We start from the raw sequence: 20,431 nt of genomic DNA on the forward strand, positions 1-20,431 counted from the left end.
AAAAGCCTTTTAGAATCGAACAAACCATTCAGATGTTTCCTTATATTCTGACCCTAGTTCCTTGTAAGAATGTTTGTGAGTTATTTTTAATAATATAGGAGTAGCGGACGGCCATGTAGTCCCCCTGATGGTAAGTGGCTACTGCCGCCTATTGGCATATGTAATAGGATAGCATAGGATTAGATTCGATAGGATTAGATTCGTACCTGAGGTCGGACACAGATCGCCGTGAGGACTAAGCTAGTAAATCTCGGAAAACTATGTCTTCCTTACCACAACCCCTTCAACACAACAACACAACAACGACAACAATGTCCTTCCAACCAAAACACAGTAGCGCTTTACACTGCTGTTATTAGGTAGAAACAGGTGACGCAGTGGTGCCGCCGGAGTCGAACCACAAAGGGTTCTACTACCTTTATATTGTCACTGTGTTTCTGACAATTCTCGTTACTAAATTATCATCTTAAAGTTTACGGTATAGAAGTAACTATGGATACAGTTCATCTAATGTGGAGCGGTCATTACATTTTATAATCAACTGTTACTATCCCTAAATTAAACAGGAATTCCCTTGTGGACTAAGTTAGAGCACATCGCTTGACTATGAAAATTGAATGTAAAATTAACTGTTTATGAAATTAAAAAAAATAAACGAGCTTATTTAACTGATTATGAACAATTAATGTCAAATAGGATAAGTCTTTATCGAAGGCTGATCTTTAGCTACCTTTGAGGACTAATTTAGAGCCTTATTTAAAGTTAATTATTTACAGAATTCTTTATAATCGCTGTTTATATAAAATCAACCACCACTTCAGTAATTATTTAATTATGGAGAATTAGGTCGAACTTCCAATGTTTTAGTTTTCTCAAAGAGATGAAAAGATCATAAGTTAGCAACCTGTTATCATACCAACTTCTAAAGTAAATATAACTATACACGTTTTTGGCTTGTATAAATATATTTTCAGCACTGAGACAACTCCTGTTTTAAATGTCTTTTAAATTTGATTTATCCTTTTTTAACTGAAAAATCGTTCCATCTTGATAATTAGATACGCCGTACACAATACATTGAAGGCTCCTAAACATGCTATTCAAACAAAGTTTCCTTCACTCAAGCTCAGGAAGTTTCTTTCAATCAGACTCGTCGAATGTAAGAAAGATTGTAAAGTTTAGAAGATTCAGGAAGGTGAGGGCGGGTTCGACGGCCAGACGGCTGCCGAGCCCGTCTGGGTGGCACTCGTTATTTGATCATGAGTGTTGATTGGGATATATGCATCATTTATATAGGCACCATTGTATTTGCAAGGTGGTAGAACACTTTTTGATTCGGGTACGGACGCACCGCCACCTCTATTTGAGGATGAAACATGAGTGTTAGGAGCTACTGTGTTCTGGTCAGGATGTTGTTCGGTATGTGAGGCATACAATTCGAAGCGTTCTAACTTAGTCCTCAGGAGTGACCGCATCTGTAGCTGACCTCAACAGGACTCATCTTATTTAGGGTTGTTTACAGATGTCCATCGCTAATACCTAAGGTACTTACCTTCAGGCAGATTGCAAGCTCATTTGTAGCTCTAATACTTCCAAAAAACATGTTCCAATAGATAGAGGAAAACCTTTAAGACAGACACAAACAATAAAATAGACAAAATACAAAGATTTTATCATTTATCATAAAATCTATATTCATTATTAATTAGTCCGATTAAAGATCGAAGGCGGTACCGTCTGTGTCACAAGAAATAAGCGTAAACATTAATTGTCGAAGATTCTGGAGGCGCCCCCGCGGTTCGTCGACCCGCCCAGACGTTTGTCTGGAAGGTGAGGTACTTAAACGCAACTATTGATCATCTGGCTGTCGTCTGGCGTTCCATGTAGTAGCTCCTTCGCGCGGCTCCGCCCATACACACACCCGTACTTATTTAGTGTAAAAGATTTAGACATTTTCAGAGCAAAATGTTGACATATACATTATACATATGACTGTGTATGTAGACTTCGCCCTGAAAAACAATGTTCCTAATTTAGCGACTTAGCGACATAAAAAAGTTTTTCTCTGAAAAGAATTTGTAATTACGGGATTTCGACATTTCTTGTATGGGCGACATTTTTTCGCTGTTAAATTGCTGTCCTAAAATTAGCTTTAGCGAGTTTATTGCGACTCACGTTTTTTGGACTTAGCAACAAGGTTTGAATATTGATATTTGGGTAAAGAATATGGTCAAATTGTTTAATGTTCGCACCACCATTACACCTATTTTTCCTCCAATAATATTAAACGTGTTCTGGTTTGAAGTATAGTATGGCAAAAACGCTTTTTCGAGGAGATCGATCTTAGTCCGCAAGGTAGCAACGCATTTCTGATTGACTTAAAGAGAATATCGTCTGATGTCGTCGCTATGATGATGTGTACAGGTGGAGATGTACATACAGTGGCCACTTAAAATAAGTAAAATTGTCTTGTCAAAATCGGGTTCGTCGTTCCAGATGAATTTCGTACGTACATATAAATGTTAAAAAATTAAAGCTGTTTTATTAATTTTCAATATTTTCCTTTCATTATTTGACTAATAAAGTATTAACTGTTGATTGACGAAATTCTAGAACTCGAGACAAAAGCTCGATACGGTCCAATAAAACAAACATTAATCGTCAAGTAACATCAATAGTTGCTCGCGCCCCCTACCGCCCGCGGATGTAAACACGCGGATGTCTAGACGGCCGCGAGGCTACGACACATCCACAGCCAACCTACACGCCCACATTCACGTCCTCGGCCACGGCCGTATCTACGGTGTGGTGTAGCTACACTTGGCGTAGGCGATGTAGCTAAATTTGATGATTCAGGACCATGTGTCGCGCCTATGTTAGCATACTTGTCTTGCATATTTGTGCTGAAAAATCCTTAACCATTTTCTTATCTTTGCACAAAAAGAGACAGCTAATAATTCACTTTCAAAATCATATGAGTCGTAAAAGATTATTCTATACGTACAGACATCCCATAAAAACGGAAGACTTTTTTTATGTTTTGGTATTGTTTAAAACATAATATTATTAAGATATTTTGAAATGGCGGCCAATTTAAAATTCAAATTAATTTGATACTATATAGGTATGCCTTAATACATCTATCACCAAAACTAAAACCTCGATACGGTCCAATAAAACAAACACTAGTCGTCAAGTAACATCAACGGTTGCTCGCGCCCCCTACCGCCCGCGGATGTAAACACGCGGATGTCTAGACGGCCGCGCGGCTACGACACATCCACAGCCAACCTACACGCCCACATTCACGTCCTCGGCCACGGCCGTGTCTACGGTGTGGTGGCGCTTCACTTGGTGTATGTGTTACGTTAGCTAATACGGCCATGCATAAATACTTATATTTGCTGATCCAATGTTCCACTTGCCGCAGGTGATGTAGCAACATTTGCCGTAAGACGCCTGTGTGGAGATTATATTTGTTAATAGTATAACGAATTTATATTTGCAAAAACGAACATAGACAATGATTATGAGTTTGTACACATTTAAGTAAAACAATGACGTCATCGTTCATAAGTAAAAAATACAGGGGGTTTGCTGTCAAACGATTTTAATTTAAAAAAAGTGGCGAAAGTGCAATGAATTGTCATAGTGAAAAACTGAACTGAAAGTAATTTCATGAGGGATGGTCATCAAAGAATTACCCATGTGTAATTCTTTGATGAATTACTAAACATTTTATCGAACCCTGCTATACCAGAGTCTTGTGATGTTCCACCTTAACAGCTACAGGCAGTCGATAAACTGCGACAGACGATCCCGTCTGACCCCGGGCGGAGACAGGAGCGCCAAATTGAAATGTGTAATACCTATCCGATATTGTTATGTCGTCTAAAAAGTTGTGTTGTGGGGGTTTATTATAAGTTCAGGATCGTTATTCAAGTTAGACGTTGGCTTCCTGTTGGTGTGGTTTCCCAAATGTAAATGATATTCCACACGACTTCAGATTCTTAAGTATGCTTTAAATAAATATAGTTTAAAAAACTAAACACCAAGAACTAAAAGCAATAATTGTTGCAATCTAGTAACTTTGGGATGAACTTTCTCTAAGGCGCTCGAACAATCTCGCCTCGAAAATCGTTAATCCTGAGGATGTTGATAAGGACACTGGTACAAAATTATTAAAATCGTGTATTGTCATCGGTTTTTGATAATTCTTCAAAACTTTGAATTAAACTGAACGTTCAAAGTGGATAGAAATCGGGTTCAAAGATTCCGTTACTTAGTTACATACATACCTACATACATACAAACAGCCCAAGCTAATAAAGGCGTGTTAAAAAGGCAACCAGTTTTAGTTCCGCGTAGTTCTATGCGCCTATGTTTTCAATGTAAAAATGTTTCGCTTACATAAGTTAAATCCCCATATTTACAAGTAGTTAATTATTATATTATGTATATGTAAAACCCCAACTACGTGAAAAAATAAATATTTAGCTGAAAGGGCTACATTACTCATGCTATATCTCTCCTACAATTTTGATGAATCCAACGACTCCTCATATGCTATGATCAAGTTGTTTAGGTTGCAAGGCGTGGCTAAGATGAAACATACAAAGATACACACGCTTAAAAGAACGTTACCCTCCCAAATCCGGTTAAAACGCCAGTATTTACGCAAATTTGGAAATACACTAGTGGTAGAACCCTTTGTAGTTTAACTCCGGCGGCACCACCGCCACACCTATTTCTACCTAATAACGGCAGTGTTAGGCGCTGCTGTGTTCCGGTTTGAAGGGTGTGGTAGGGAGACAGAGCTTTCCGAGGCGTTCCAGCTTAGTCCTCAGGGGTAGCGGCGCGTCTGTGGCCGACCTCAGGTAGGAATATCTAATCCTATCTGGGGTTGATTACAGATGTCCATGGACGGCAGTAGCTATTTATCATCAGGTAGACTGCATGCTCCTTTGTTACTCTTATATTATAAAAAAACACTAGTATTTGTTAGTTAAGTAAAATGTCACATTAAAATATAGAAAATGTTTTTCCAAACTCATACAGTATTTACCTACCATGCAACTTTTCCTAACGAGACTTCTGACAACCGACACACGTCTAGACTGCTCTAGACGAGACGTAGACACGCCGCTAACGTAATATACGTATTCTAGACTCACTGAGACACTGAGATCTCGTTACAAGTGTACAGTCTCCATTAATACAGATAGATCCTTTGTTATTCATTATTAATTTAGATCCTTATATTAATAACTTTTGATTTTAATAGTAGAACTCTTATGCAATGCGTTTTATGTCGTTGTGTAACTATGTTCTGGTTTTTTAATTAAGCAAACTTCCTTGAGCTACACCGTCGCCAAACCGTCTGCTCTACAGGACGGTATGCGACCACACATGCCACCGTCCTTCCAGGGGCCGCTGGCTGGTCGGTTCGAGCTCCCATACATGCCGTCCGCAACCCCGGAAGCCCCCTTTTAGTCGCCTCTTCCGACAAGCAGGGGATACCGTAGCCCTACATTAAAGATTGGTAGGACATTAAAGATTGGTACCTATTATTTAATTATACGTCTTGTTGTCTGTAACGCCCGTCACCCCTCGTGAAAGTTTGAATCTACCCCGCACAGACATTGCAACGCAATAAATTATAAAAGTTACCCTGAGACTTCAGACACGCGAGACGGGGTTTTTCAACCCGAATAAGTATCACCGTAGTATAAAACTTAAAAATATCCTCTCTTCTGTTAATCTTTATGTTCTTCCTTCCTTGCCTACTCATCATAATTTAGACACTTCTGACACTTTGCTAGACTTAATTATTACTTCATCTCCTTCACTTGTACTTAAACATGGACAAATACCAGCCTCCGGATTTTCAAAGCATGACTTAGTTTACTTGGCTTACAAACTGCGTCCGCCAAGAGTTACTCCGGAGATTGTCTGGATGCGCAGCTTCGCGGGTATCGATCTGGATGCACTCGCTGTGGATGCTGCCAATATCGATTGGTCTTCAGTGGTTGCTGCTGCTTCAGTTGATGACAAAATGTCTATCCTAAATAATAACATTCTGAAGCTGTATGACGTACATGCGCCGCTGAAGCCTCATAAATTGAAGCGTCCACCGGCTCCCTGGATCACACGTGGAGTTAGAATGGCCATGTCACGGCGTGATAAAGCCTTCAGAAGATTCAAGCGCGACAGGTGTGATGAGAATTGGTGTCACTACAAGGCCGCACGTAACCGCTGTAATCAGATGGTGAGAGCAGCTAAGCGTAAATATTTCTACGATCAGGTCAATAACAACTCTTCTGCCGAAATATGGAAGTTTTTGAACACCTTAGGTGTTGGTAAACCTCACCTTAAGCCTGATCTCACTTCTTTTCCTCTAAATAAGCTGAATCTCCATTTTTCTTCCTCTTCTTGTCTCTGTTCCTCTGTTAAGGCCCTTACTATTTCTGAAATTTCTTCCATGGCTCCTCCGGACACTGACTTCTTTTCTTTTAATCCAGTTACTAATGACGAGATCTCGAAGACCGTATCTTGTATCCAATCCAAAGCAGTTGGCTGTGATGATGTGAGTAGGTCTATGATTGTGCTTATATTACCATTTCTTTTGCCTACTCTGACTCACATCATCAACTTTTCTTTGGTTACGGGGGTTTTTCCTGAAGTTTGGCGTAAAGCTTACATAATCCCTCTTCCTAAAGTAAATAACCCCTGCACTCTTAACCAATTTAGACCTATATCTATTCTTCCCTTTCTTTCAAAAATTCTTGAAGCCACTGTTCATAAACAAGTTTCCTCTTTCATATATAACAACAATCTCCTCAGTCCCTTTCAATCTGGCTTTCGTCCTGGACATAGCACCACGACGGCCTTGCTCAAAGTTCTTGAAGATGTCCGCGCAGGCATGGAGAGTAAATTGGTCACTCTTCTTGTTCTTATTGATTTTTCTAACGCCTTCAATATGGTGGACCATGATATTCTTCTTGCCGCTCTTCAACATTTTAGATTCTCGTCTAAGGCTCTGGAATGGTTCTCTTCCTATCTTCGGGGGCGACAACAAGCTACCCGCGTCGATCGTACGCAGTCCGATTGGTGTGACCTTAATTCTGGTGTGCCTCAAGGTGGGATACTTTCGCCATTGCTTTTTTCGATTTTTATTAATTTTCTCACGTACCGACTTGATTGCTCTTACCACCTGTATGCAGATGATCTACAGATATATGTACAAGCTGATGTGAGCAATGTTAACAAAGCGATAGAAGGCTTGAACAAGAATCTGGACAATCTAAGTCGCTGGTCTAGTAGGTTTGGCATTAAGGTTAATCCGTCCAAATGTCAAGCAATCATACTGGGTAGCTCTCGTCAGCTTGCAAAATTAGATACGAGCACCGTCCCACCTGTCGTGTTTGATGATTCTGTTATACCCTTCTCATCTAGCGTTAAGGATTTAGGTTTACACATTGACTCGTCTTTGAGTTGGTCAGTACACATTAGCGAGGTCAGCCGATTGGTGTTCGCGAGGTTGCGTAATCTGAATCGTCTCCGCAACTTTCTCCCAGTCCAGGTGAAGGTCATCCTTGTGCAGTCACTGTTATTTCCGATTATCGATTATGCTGATGTGTGTTGCTCCGAGATTAGTGGTGAGTTGTTGAATAAGCTGGACAGACTCATCAATTATACCATACGTTTTATTTTCTGTCTACGTAAATTTGATCACATCTCATCCTATCGTCGCCAACTCAAATGGCTTCCCATTCGTGATCGTAGACAGATTAGATCACTCAATACTCTTCACTCTATTCTCTTTGATCCTATTTCTCCGAGTTATTTAAAACAAAATTTTCAATATCTGTGCGATTCCCACGAGCGTCAGCTACGATCTTTAGATTCTCTTACTCTATCTTTTCCTCTACACCATTCAGGTTTTCTTTCCAATTCTTTTGCCATCCAAGCTGCTCGTATCTGGAACGCCCTTCCTATTAATCTTAAAAGACTTCTGAACCGGCAGACATTTAAATCAAAAGTCAGAGAATACTATCAAAAACAACATCTTCCCTAGATGTTGTTTTTGATAGAATTAATTTAGTATTATCTATATATTATTATTATATTATATTTGTTTAATTTATTTTCTACTATTTATGCACTTATGTGTTTATTTTATTACTATTTATATATAAATATATGTATACAATATTATTAGTGGGTATATTGAATGTATTATTTAGATTATTTGATTTTGCTAGTGCCGTCCTCGCTGATCTCTGCTTAACCTAAAGGTTGACTGGCAGAGAATGCTTATAGCATTAAGTCCGCCTTTGTACCATATTCTAGGTATAAGAAGATTAAATAAATAAATAAATAAATAAGTATAGTAGTAATTATGTCCAGAATTGTCAAAAAAAGAGTAGTAAAAATCATTGAAAATTCGTCCACTAAAGGTAGTTACCAATTAGCATCAAGCAGTCTGCAAGCCTGTTTGCTACAATCTTACAAAAAACCTTACCTAGTCTTACTAATTTTGGTATAATTCGTTTCCCAAGCCAATAGGTATGTAGTTCTTTATTCATGCAAACGTCTATATCCGTTTTTGAAGAATTATTCATACGAATAATATGTACTTAAGGGTATTGTTGCTATGTACTGCAGGGAAAAGTCGCGCCTACGAATTTTATTAAATACTTGTTAAATTGGAAAATTCTTTAAACGTATCTTTAAAAGTATCATACACCGGTTATTACAATATTACACGTATAAATAATATGTGTGTGAACAACGTGGGACCCTTCACGGCGGGTGTAAACACCGTCTAGACACGATGCGCCGCTAACGCAATAAATGTACGCGCCTGTACCCGCAGCCTGCGTACCGAGGGGGCTGGCGATTGACCCCGAGGGGCTAAACGATTGATTTTCAATTGGGGGTCTACGAAAATTGTCGTGTTTTGAAAATTTTGGTCGACTTTTCCTGAGTTTTTGTTTGCGTGATATTAAAATATAAAATACCGTTCTTGACAAAAAAAATGCGAGAAAGATTTCTGTTAATATATAAAAATAAATAAAATTCCTTTCGTCATGGGTAAACATAAATTCAGATCTTGATTAGAAATCTTAGTTCATCATTTAGATATTTGTTTGACCGAGAATATATAATCCAAAACACTCTGAGAGTCAGGTGGGAGTAGCTACCACTCCTCACCGCAGCTCATATACGTCCAGGGATAAGGTAAAAATTAGTCAGTCGGTTTGGATAGTAACTTATATTAGAATATACAAGGTCTTTAGACCTTGTATATTCTAATATAAGTCTAATCTCTGTGTGAAAGTGGGACCTTCCACGGTGGGTGTACACACCGTCTAGACGCGATGCGCGGCTACCGCAATAAATGTACGCGCCTGTACCCGCAGCCTGCGTGCCGAGGGGGCTGGCGATTGACCCCGAGGGGCTAAACGATATATTTTCAATTGGGGCTCTACGAAAATTGACGTGTTTTGAAAATTTTTAATGTTTTCTTTTTGGTGCGGTGATAAATAATTGTCGTTTTTTGAGTTCTTCGAGTAAAATACAGTTTTTTGTAAAAGTAATACGAGAAAAAGTCTGTAGATATAAAAATTAAATTCCTTTCTTAATCTGTAATTAAAAAACCCAGATCTAGATTAGAAATCTCAATACACCATTTTGATGTCGGTCGGGCCGAGAATATAATTCGAAACTCTGCGAGTTAGGTGGAGGTAGCTACCACTCCTCTATGCAGGTCATATAGGTCCAGGGCTAAGCTAACAGTTACTCAGTTGGTTTGGGTAGTAGCTTGTATTAGAATATACAAGGTCTAAATAATATCTGTGTGAACGTGGGGCCCCCCACACTGGGTGTAAACACCGTCTAGACGTGAATCCCCGTGACAGGGAATCCCCGTGTGGGGCTGTGAGTGTAGAAAGTTTCTCCAGCATCTAGTTGATGCTGCGAACGTGTTAGTACGAGTGGAGAAGGCTGGAGAGTATAGTTACTATCCTTTGCTAAACTAAAACTATACATTATACTGTATTTGCCTTACATCACCCTTATTCTCACCCACCACTTGTTGTAAATCAGAAATAGGTATGTAGATAGTGCCGCCGTAGTCAAACAAAAAGTTTAAGAATAATACCCCTATAAACCCGTCGGAAAATTATAAGATAAACATCCCTGGCGGTCGGAAAGTAAACACAGCCAGCCGTCTAGACGAGATGCATCGTATCTAATAAAAAAGTTTATATCTAAAAGGATTTCGTGTATTACGTTGTTTTTTTTATGAAATTGAAGTAGGAAAGAAACAAAGATTCTTATAATAATTGGTGGCGATTACAGATGACCATGCACAATAGTAAACACTACTCAGATCGGTCACAGATGCGTTGCTGTGCTTGAGAATTAAGTTGGGTCCTATGATAAGTATGTCTTTCTTCAAACTGGAACACAGAAGCGCTCAACACTGCTGTTTTTAAGCAGAAAAGGTTTTACCACCTTTAAAACCGTACCATCATCCATCCACCTCAACCTTATGTTTTTTTTTTTTTTTTTTTTTTTTTTTTTATAATATAAGAGTAGCAGACGAGCATGCAGTCCACCTGATGGTAAGTGGCTACTGCCGCCCATGGACATCTGTAATCAACCCCAGATAGGATTAGATATTCCTACCTGAGGTCGGCCACAGATGCGCCGCTACCCCTGAGGACTAAGCTGGAACGCCTCGGAAAAGTCTGTCTCCCTTACCACACCCTTCAAACCGGAACACAGCAGCGCTTAACACTGCTGTTATTAGGTAGAAATAGGTGTGGCGGTGGTGCCGCCGGAGTCGAACCACAAAGGGTTCTACCACCTTTAAATGTGTATGTTATGTCGTTACTGTCGGTAACACTAATTTTCCAAAGGTGTGTGTGAATTAGTAATTAATTAACACTTCCTTTACGGCGAAAGAAAATATCATGAGGAAACCCACACTCCTTCTATTTAAAAAAGTTGTGAGGGGTATGGATACCCAATACAAGAAGAAGTTCTACAAATACACACTTGAGCAACGTGGTGGACTATGGCCTAAACCCTGTTAACTCAGTTTGCCAATGTCCAACAGTGGGATAGTTTGAGACGAATGAAGTAAAAATCGAATTTAAACGTCCAAAATGAGACAGGGTCGCTTTAGGCATATTTTACATTCGTGGGCGGAAGATTAAGCGAATACCCATAAATATAGGTACTTATATGAACGGAGAGAACATACCCACGTTGACCTGTCGCGGAGGCGCAGACGTCTAGACGAAACCACCGTTAATACGTCTAGGGGAGGATATTGCTTCGAATTAGAATGAAATTATAAACGCCTGGTATAATAGCCTCGCATTTGGAATCCATTTCGCAATGGCATAAACAACTTTTTGATAGGTATAAATACACTTATTTTAGTTATGTCTTTAGTTTATTTCATTTTGAAATTTTTGCAGTTCAGTATTTTACAATTTAGGTACGCAAAAATTGACAAATTTCTAACCTAGTATCTAGTTAGTCACTCATTACTAACTGCTGTATGTCATTGGTGGGCTGTGTTATGGTTTGAAGCGTGTGGTAAGGGAGTCATGCTTTTCCGAGGCATTCCAGCTTAATTCTCAGGGCTAGTACATCTGTAGCTGACCTCAGGTAGGAATTTAATCTTGTCCGGGGTTGAATATAGATGTCTATGGGCGGCAGTTGCCATTTACCATCAATGTACTGCATGCTCGTCTGCTACTTCTATGTTATAAAAAATATGATCAGTTAATGATTGTAAATGTCAGCATAATTATAATACCTTGGTATTCCCAGTCATCAAATATCAACCCTTTACCCACAAAAAGGTTGTCGGACGCTTAGACGACTGAGCGTTTGACCCAGCAAGGGACAAAAGTGGACTCATAAATTAGAAGGGTTCTTTTTAAGATTTTACGATTCGGGTTGCTCTCGGATATTTAATCTTCAAATACCTAATGCTCGCTTAATAATAACACTTTAGTGCTGAGTTTTTAACGCAGTTCTTGTGGGTGCTTGATCTTGTGTAGGACTCCAACCCTATCTGGAGTTGACTACAGATGTCCGATGGTGCCGTCTTCTCACGATCTCAGTAATAAAGTCTAACATTCGACGAATCAGGTGTCGGAGAATGTATTTTATGAGACTTTTCCCTATAAAATTCTTTTACATAAATCCGTCTGGCATGACCTAGATGAAAAAACGGAAGATAGAGTCTCGAGGAATATGACATTGAAGCAGATCTTGTTCTTGTGTGGGATGACTGAGCGCCTTAACAGATTTCGTGATTATCTGAATGAATGACTAACTAAACTTTTTATGGAATATGAAATTATATTTATATATATCGAATATCGATATAATCTCGATATATCGATATATACATATTATTATGTATATATCGATATATACATATTATTATGTATATATCGATATTTATCCAATCAAAAACTATTTTTTGTTACTATTTTAAGTGTTAACTAGTAGCGTAGTAATATCGGGAAAAAAGTAACGACTCATGCGAATTTCTTCTCAGAATGAAACAAAAGTGCATGACATTTAATTGTATGTTTGTAATTCGTGTGTACAACTCAAATCGGCATCATTTAGTACATAATGTTTCAGTCCGAGAGCCCAGTCTGTCTTTGTTTGATCTCAGTCGTACATAAATCCCGTCTGGGCGCAGACAGCTGGGTGTTTGACCCGGCGGGGGAAGCGCTCCGAAACGGAGGCTCGGGGCGGTTTTCGGGGCTCTCGGCGACGTCTGTAGAGGGTTCTTTGTGAGCGTAGTCTGTAGGTCGTTGTCTGAGGTCAGGAGTTGAACTCCGTTTAATGGATTGTTAATCGTATTGGACGTACGCCCATTGATTCTGCATTAGTGTGTTTTTTGTGTTTGTTGTGTTGGTTTTCTACCGTGGTTGTTGTAGGTAAACAGGGATGTTGAGCATAACCTTCTGTATTTACAGAAGGTTATTCTCATGTATACTTATAGTAAATAATAATAATAATATGCTTTATTGTACCCATAAAAGAAATATACACAAGGAAAATTATAATTTTAAAAGTACAATAGGCGACCTTATCGCTAATCAGCGATCTCTTCCAGGCAACCTACAGGGTGCGGAGTTAAAGTAACATGAAATAGAATAAGAGGTAGGGTGCAAATAACAGTTGTAAGGAATAAAATACAAATATGTAAAATGTAGTGAAATCAATTTCAGTAGGTAGTACAGTAGTAGTAGGTAGTAGGTAGGTAGGTAGCAGGTATCATGATTGAATAGGAAATAAAAGCATCGAATAGTTGACCACTTACCTTTGGAAAGTCGTTTAATAATAAACATTTTTTTTTAATAAGGTGATTGTAGAATAAGTAATAAGCGATTTTTGAACTACAAATTTTCTTCTCAAATCTGAACACTTATCAAGTTATGCGTTCCCCAATACTTTCTACTTGAAAACAATGGCGACAGGTCTAAAGTCGTGGGAAACATTAGGGTGCATATATCTACAATAAACCTAGTTAAATACAAGGTCATAAAAAAGGGATATCATTGATGAATTAACAAAGTTTCGTGTTTCAATTACAATAATTACAAACGTTCAACCCTTGAGCCCGCCGCCATCGTCCGCCCTTAATAAAACAAACCACCCCACGTGTAAATTAACATATAGGCAAGGTATACCGAATTTCACCATCAAATTACAATGATTGTTCGTCGTGGCCCGTCTACCTGTCTGCGCCGTGTATGTGATTCTATGTGATGTCTAGGGTTGCCATCGTGAATCCTTTCCTGTCGCGCTGCTGGACAAGTGGGCATAGATGCCCTCTCAGGGTTAAGGGCTATATACTACCACGATTGTTTAGTGCAGATTCATCATCAACCCATTGACTGTCCCACTGCTGGGCACGGTTCTCCTCTCTGAATGAGAAGGCCATAGTACACCGCGCTGGCCAAGAGCGTATTAGTAGACTTCACATACTTTTTGAAAACGTTTTCGTTTTATTTTTTAAGGTGTAGTGCTGATTAACTTGACATTAAACCCTTTTCTAACCCATGAGTAGGCATCGGTCTCCTCTCATTGTTAGAACCATAGCCCACAAGTGCGCATCGATAGAGTTGAGAACATTTTTAGAACTCTTGGGCGTGTGGGTGTTTTTCTTTACCGTTAAAGGAGCTGATTAATTTCTAATAAGTATTGCACATAAATTACAGAAATCATAAAATAGTTCCTGGGATTTGAACCACGGACCTCACTGAAATGCCGAATTGAAATTTTGATTGCATTAAATAACATACCAGTACTTTTATTATAAAGAAAATATCACAACACAGAATAATTGCAAAAAGTATTTGTATAATTAATATTTTCGTCTCTTTTTTGTGTTTTACATAAAATATTATATTTTCCGAGTACACTATTATTTTTAACTTTAAAATGTCGGTAACCCTATCAATCGCACACACATACGTCCACGTGGGGGTATTAACGGATCCCGTCTACGGATCAGATTTGTGTTCCAGACGGGTTCAATGAACCTCGGACGTCGGGATGCGTACTGTTATATATTTCACGCGTTACACCCTTTCAGTCTTGTATACCTTGTTGTGCTGTAATTTTCCGTTTGATTTGGCATCATTCCGACGAATTAATATACATGTAATGTGCATCACGCATGATTTATATATTGGTCCTTTGAGCCGGATTTTTCATGACCAACGATTTTTTTTTGGATCCGAAGTAGCAAAGGTCTCTGCTTCCCGATAAAATGTCCTGGAAATTTCTAACTAATTCCGAATGGGAAGAAGTGCCAGCTTCTAGATCTTTGGATTCTACGTTTAGGTCCTTCCAAAGACTAAATTGTAGTACTTGTTGTTGTAAAGCCTCTTGTATATCTATCTTTTGACTATACCATTTAGGCTAAAACGGCAGACCAATACGCGTGAAAGAAAACCTAGATTTAAATATTCCACCAACAGCTTATATATTGTGTTATTTATTTGAATTACATGCGTTTCTTTTAGGTTCATATACAATTTGTAGGTACTATATAACTATGGTCTAAGTTGTTCTTAATACGAACTAAGTACTATTGAAATGTGTATATTTGTCAACAGGAAAAGAACTCCTTCCTAAACTACAACGTCTCCTGCATCCTGACCCTCCCGCCCTACCAGCGACAAGGCTACGGCAGGTTGCTCATCGACTTCAGTAAGTTCAGTTATATCAATGTCATTATTATCATCGTGATCATTATTGACGTCATTATTAACAGCATCATCATCATTAACAACAACAATCCCATTATTTTATTCATCAATATTATTGTCATAATTTCTATCACAACCACTTTTCATGAGAAGGGTTAAAGCTTAGCTAAGTGAGTATAGACATACTTCATTTATTCTCATGTTTTTTATCTTGTTGTAAAATAGTAAATACTAACAGACCTGTACCGCTCTTCGAAATAGTAATATATTTAAAAATGTGTCGAATTGAAATACTTCCCATTGGTTACAAAATTTTGTAGAAAATTCATTTGAGCTATTAACACTGACTAAATATTATGATTAATGTTTTTTTTTTTATAATACAAGAGTAGCAGACGAGCATGCAGTCCACCTGATGGTAAGTGGCTACTGCCGCCCATGGACATCTGTAATCAACCCCAGATAGGATTAGATATTCCTACCTGAGGTCGGCCACAGATGCGCCGCTACCCCTGAGGACTAAGCTGGAACGCCTCTGAAAAGTCTGTCTCCCTTACCACACCCTTCAAACCGGAACACAGCAGCGCCTAACACTGCTGTTATTAGGTAGAAATAGGTGTGGCGGTGGTGCCGCCGGAGTCGAACCATAAAGGGTTCTACCACCTTCAATATAACCTTCAATATAATATGTATAACGAAGCGTTGTCGCTGCTAAAATCGAAGTTAAAAAATGTATGTATAGTCTCACTTTACCTTTTTAATTAGAGAGATAATAAGATATAAATACTGTTAAGTAACTGAGAGTTCTAAAACCTTTTATAACATCAATAGGCAAGTGAAAAATTTGTTTTGACTAAATTGTATTGAGGTATTAATAAAATGATCGCCATCTTACCTAATTTGTTTTGTCTACGGCTCACCTACCCAGTTTGTTTGGTACTCGAAGTTCGTCGTTGTTTTTGTACTTTACGCAATCTGTCGAATTTATTTTCATCCTTAGCCTTAGAAGCCTTATAAATCTTCAGGAAAACGTGACAAAAAACAACGTTATATAAATCGCTCCTCTTAAATAAAATATTAGTCAAACTCAGACAGACGAAATGAGAATCTTTTAGCAGTTTTCTATGCTTTGATGTAGGATGGATATAAATTTGAAATCTCGGTCTTTGTTTGTAATTTATTTGTAAATTAACAGTAATATTATTATAATTATATATATAAATATAATCAAATACATTGAGAAGATTGTAATAGTCATAGTTGCTTTCATAGCTTCTTCTTCATAAATGCGAAATAGTGGTAAATTTGTAAAAGAGAATAAAAATTGTAAAAGATCTGTCTTTCTGTATCTATCTTTGAATAAAACTATTTTTGATTGATTGGTTCGACAATCATATACATGTGACAAATATCGGTATGCATCTACATATGTGTGTGTGCTGATGTTTTTTACATACATACATCAACATTTACTTCTCAAACACAAATCAGTTTCGTCTGAAGAGCCCGCCAACGCAAGCCTGCACGTAGCACGGGCCCTTTGTTGTCTGAGCCCCGTATATAAAATATTAATATAACACGGGACTCCGACTCGTCTGGAGATCGCTCACTAAACTTAATTCGCGTTCTTGCTATTTATTTACCCCCTCATTTGAATATACTAGCTTCTATCCGCGTTTTCGCTTGTGTGGTTTGGTTGTAAGTAGTCATATAGCCAGTTAGGTTAGGTAAGGTTTTAAGACTGCAAAAAAACTTTCTCCATGAAAAAAGGCTAGTTTCCTACTAATTTTATAAGTTTCTTGGTGACCATATTGGGTCGTAACGATCTCATGTATACAACATTACTTTTTATATGCAGTAATGTCTATTTACATTGGAAAAATAATATGAAGGAATGATAAGTAGTAAGTAGGTTAAATGGTAATTGTTGCATATGGTCAATTTTAATAAATTCCTAATAGGATAAGACACCCACATGATCATGAGGTCTACCAACTTTGATTGCTTGTAAACATCTATACCTTACCACACACTTTGAACTTTTACAAAGTAGAAGTTCGGCGACGTGGCAGTCGAACGTTGAAAAGCTTTACGATTGGAACTTTTAAACTTTTATCGACATTTATTCCTCATATTCAAATCATACGCCAGTTAGAATTCAACGGGTTACATGCAATATATGTGATGTGCCCCCGTCTAGACACTATATTGTGATATACGCGGTCACGTCCAACCCGCCAACGCCCAATTAGCAGTCGATCGGTCGTTTCGGCACCGACGGCATCGTTTCAAATAATTAAAGGGCACCATCAAAATTCCGCGCATCTACAATTCGTTGGTGTCACAGAGTTAGATATAAATAGAAATGTCTTGATGTTGCTGGTGTGTAAGTAGAGGAACATATTATATTTTTTGACGTTGGTGCCATTGAGCCACGAAGAAGACTACACAAACATCATTACTGTTAGTTTAGTATCCACAGATATTTATTTATTCTCTAAAATTGTGAATTATTACGTTGATAATACTGAAATCAGCATCGTCTCAAAATAAATAACATTTATATTAGAACAATATTTTCAAATTAATGCTTGTTACGGATAGACATTCGTCTCTTTAAGAATTTCTATGTAATATTATTTAATAAAGGTCCGAATGTAATTTTTCCTTACCCTTCTACTTTTATTATTTTTAAATACTCTAAAGAAGTTTAACTTCTTAAGTACAGAAGTTACACTTTTTTAAATATTATCTGTGGCAGCAGTCGTTTATGAAGTTTTAATAAGGTCTGTAATGAATATCGTAAATTTTCTATCAGCGGTAAACAGCTCCAAGCAATCTGAACCTACCCAAATCACAGTAAACACAACACCGTGTCTATCCCACACGCGTTCTATGGTAGAAGTCGCGACGGGGGGTCCCGTGAACCCGGCAGGGTGGGTCTAGACGCAGACCGATCTATACTGCAGCGCATCGATCGCCGGGTCGACGGCCTCGCGTCCGGGGGCCGAAACCACCCCGCCGGTGTTGACCGCTCAGGTGATCGCCGGGTTTGTTGCTGCCGTAATCGGTTTTGATTGTACGACGTGTATTGTTGGCGTTCTAGTGTTAGATGTTTCATATTGTGTGGCCCCGACGGATGATTATAATTTCGTAATGTAATCAAGTCTGTTATAATAGAGTCGTCTATGTTTAAACCGAAAGTCTTGTAAATGCCGTTTCAAATTAAAACGATTATTATGGTAGACCGTTATAAACTAGGGTTCCATTTTTTTAGTTGTCTTTTGGAAGTCAAGTCGTGGTTTAACACTAATAATTCAGGTCAATAGTTCAATCGTAGACCGACAGTCAGACAGTCTAAATATAATAATTATGAACGTATAAAAAAAAAAACATTATTATAGCTTCTCGTTAAGTTAAAATCGCTATCAATTTAAATTGAAAAAGTTTTGTGTACCGTACATTGAAATGAAAGATTTTCAGGATATCATGAGTATATTTCATGTTTTGCCAAACTCACAAAGTTCCACTTTAATATAATTCCGTACATATCCACCACGTTATAATTTTTCCATATTAAAATATTAATACGAAACAAAACGCCTTTTTACGTTATCATCTTCAGATTCAAAGCCTTTTTGAAAAGTTTCGAAATGAACCGAGTATCGATTCGTAATAAATGCTCAAAGCCTTAATATGCGTTATGTAAAGCATGACGTTACATTTGATTTTTATGTTTTAAGCCATGTGATTACTTGCTCGGCCATAGCTTCATTTGGACTGATTTCGATTACAAAAATAAAAATGTTCCGTTTTGCGAACTCTAATCTAATTGAAATTATCGAATGAACATTTAGAGTATATACTTCTCATTATTTTTTAACGTAGCAATGTGTTTCCTAGTTGGACGGCTTCTACGCCTTGTGACGCTGATTAACACCTATATCTGCCTTATTGAACTACATCGCTACGGTATTCTCGTTAAGATGGCAAATAAATTATGATGGTTTAAAGACCCACATAAGAGGCATTCCTATCTTGTCCTTAGAGCAATGTTTGTCGGGATAATATGATTATGGCTGGCACTGATCACTCCAAATGACGTGAACTACAACCGCTATAAGTCCAAAATAAAAAAAAATAACCAATTGGAAATTGTGTAGTAATATGATGTAGGTATGTATGCTTCCTTTATTATATGCGTACAGGCGTCCCAGCCACGAAATGTACCCATACATCCGTGTAGACAGCCAGCTCAACCGGCGGGAGCGTGTCCGATCGACCCCTCCCGCCCCTTCCCCGTTGGGGTAGGTCGGGGAAGCTGCCGAGCCTTTCGGGTGTTACGCTACACTCGCACATAATAAGGATTTTGACATGGTTCACCCTGTTACTAACCATGTCTCGTATCTAGGACCAATACACTAATGGATGGAATGAGACTCGCATAGTTCTTTAGTTGCCATGTGGTTATACCATAGTTGATATGTGGTAAAGACGAATCCAGGATCCATCGCCCGGCCAGATTCATATCTGTTGTTTTTTGTTTTTATTAGAGTAAGTGGACTTCACATATATTGGAGAACTTTATGAAGAAATCTAGGCATGTATGTTTCACAATGTGTTCCCTCACCATCACAGAGTCACCACACAATAGTCCACACACACGGTCCCACAATATTTTATGGTACAGATGGTTCCAAACTCGATTCTCGGTTAGGCACATCAAAATGATAGATTTTAATATTCTTTCATGCTTGAAGGTTTCATCATATTCGTGTAGGTACGTTGCAGTTTAGATTAGTAAGGCAGCAACCCTTTATAGATCCCACTGTTGGGCGTGGTTTTCTTCCGTCAACTGGAGGAGTAACATCCTGCTTCTGACCGACCTAGCCTGTGAACTATTTGTATTGTAATCTTCGTTACAATATAAAATAGAAAACTCAGCTATACTCCCATAATGTCCATAAAGGTTAATACCATAAATAAGAAGGTATTTGTCATTGAACAGTACGTACTAGTGGCAATAACTCCGTAACTTTGACGCCCAAGTCGTTGCCCGCCCTTGGGGTAGGTCGGGCGCAAGTTCGTCGGGACGTTGAGGGCAGTAACGCCGCCCGAGCAATAAACTGGATAGTTTGCTAGTAACGAGTATTAATGGGATGTTG

General features: G+C 38.4%; 1 protein-coding gene across 1 annotated transcript in view; it reads left to right on the top strand.

Moving 5' to 3' along the window:
- Nucleotides 1-20,431, top strand: part of chm (lysine acetyltransferase chameau) — a 40,217-nt gene that overhangs the window by 16,855 nt on the left and 2,931 nt on the right. The window contains exon 9 of the mRNA XM_073082722.1: nucleotides 15,174-15,267. Coding sequence (XP_072938823.1) covers nucleotides 15,174-15,267 — 94 coding nt within the window. The remainder of the gene's footprint in view (nucleotides 1-15,173; nucleotides 15,268-20,431) is intronic.

Source organism: Epargyreus clarus, unplaced genomic scaffold (assembly GCF_041222505.1).
Source record: "Epargyreus clarus isolate Ecla_fem2 unplaced genomic scaffold, WU_Ecla_fem_2.2 ptg000018l, whole genome shotgun sequence".
In the NCBI taxonomy this organism is placed as follows: domain Eukaryota; kingdom Metazoa; phylum Arthropoda; class Insecta; order Lepidoptera; family Hesperiidae; genus Epargyreus; species Epargyreus clarus.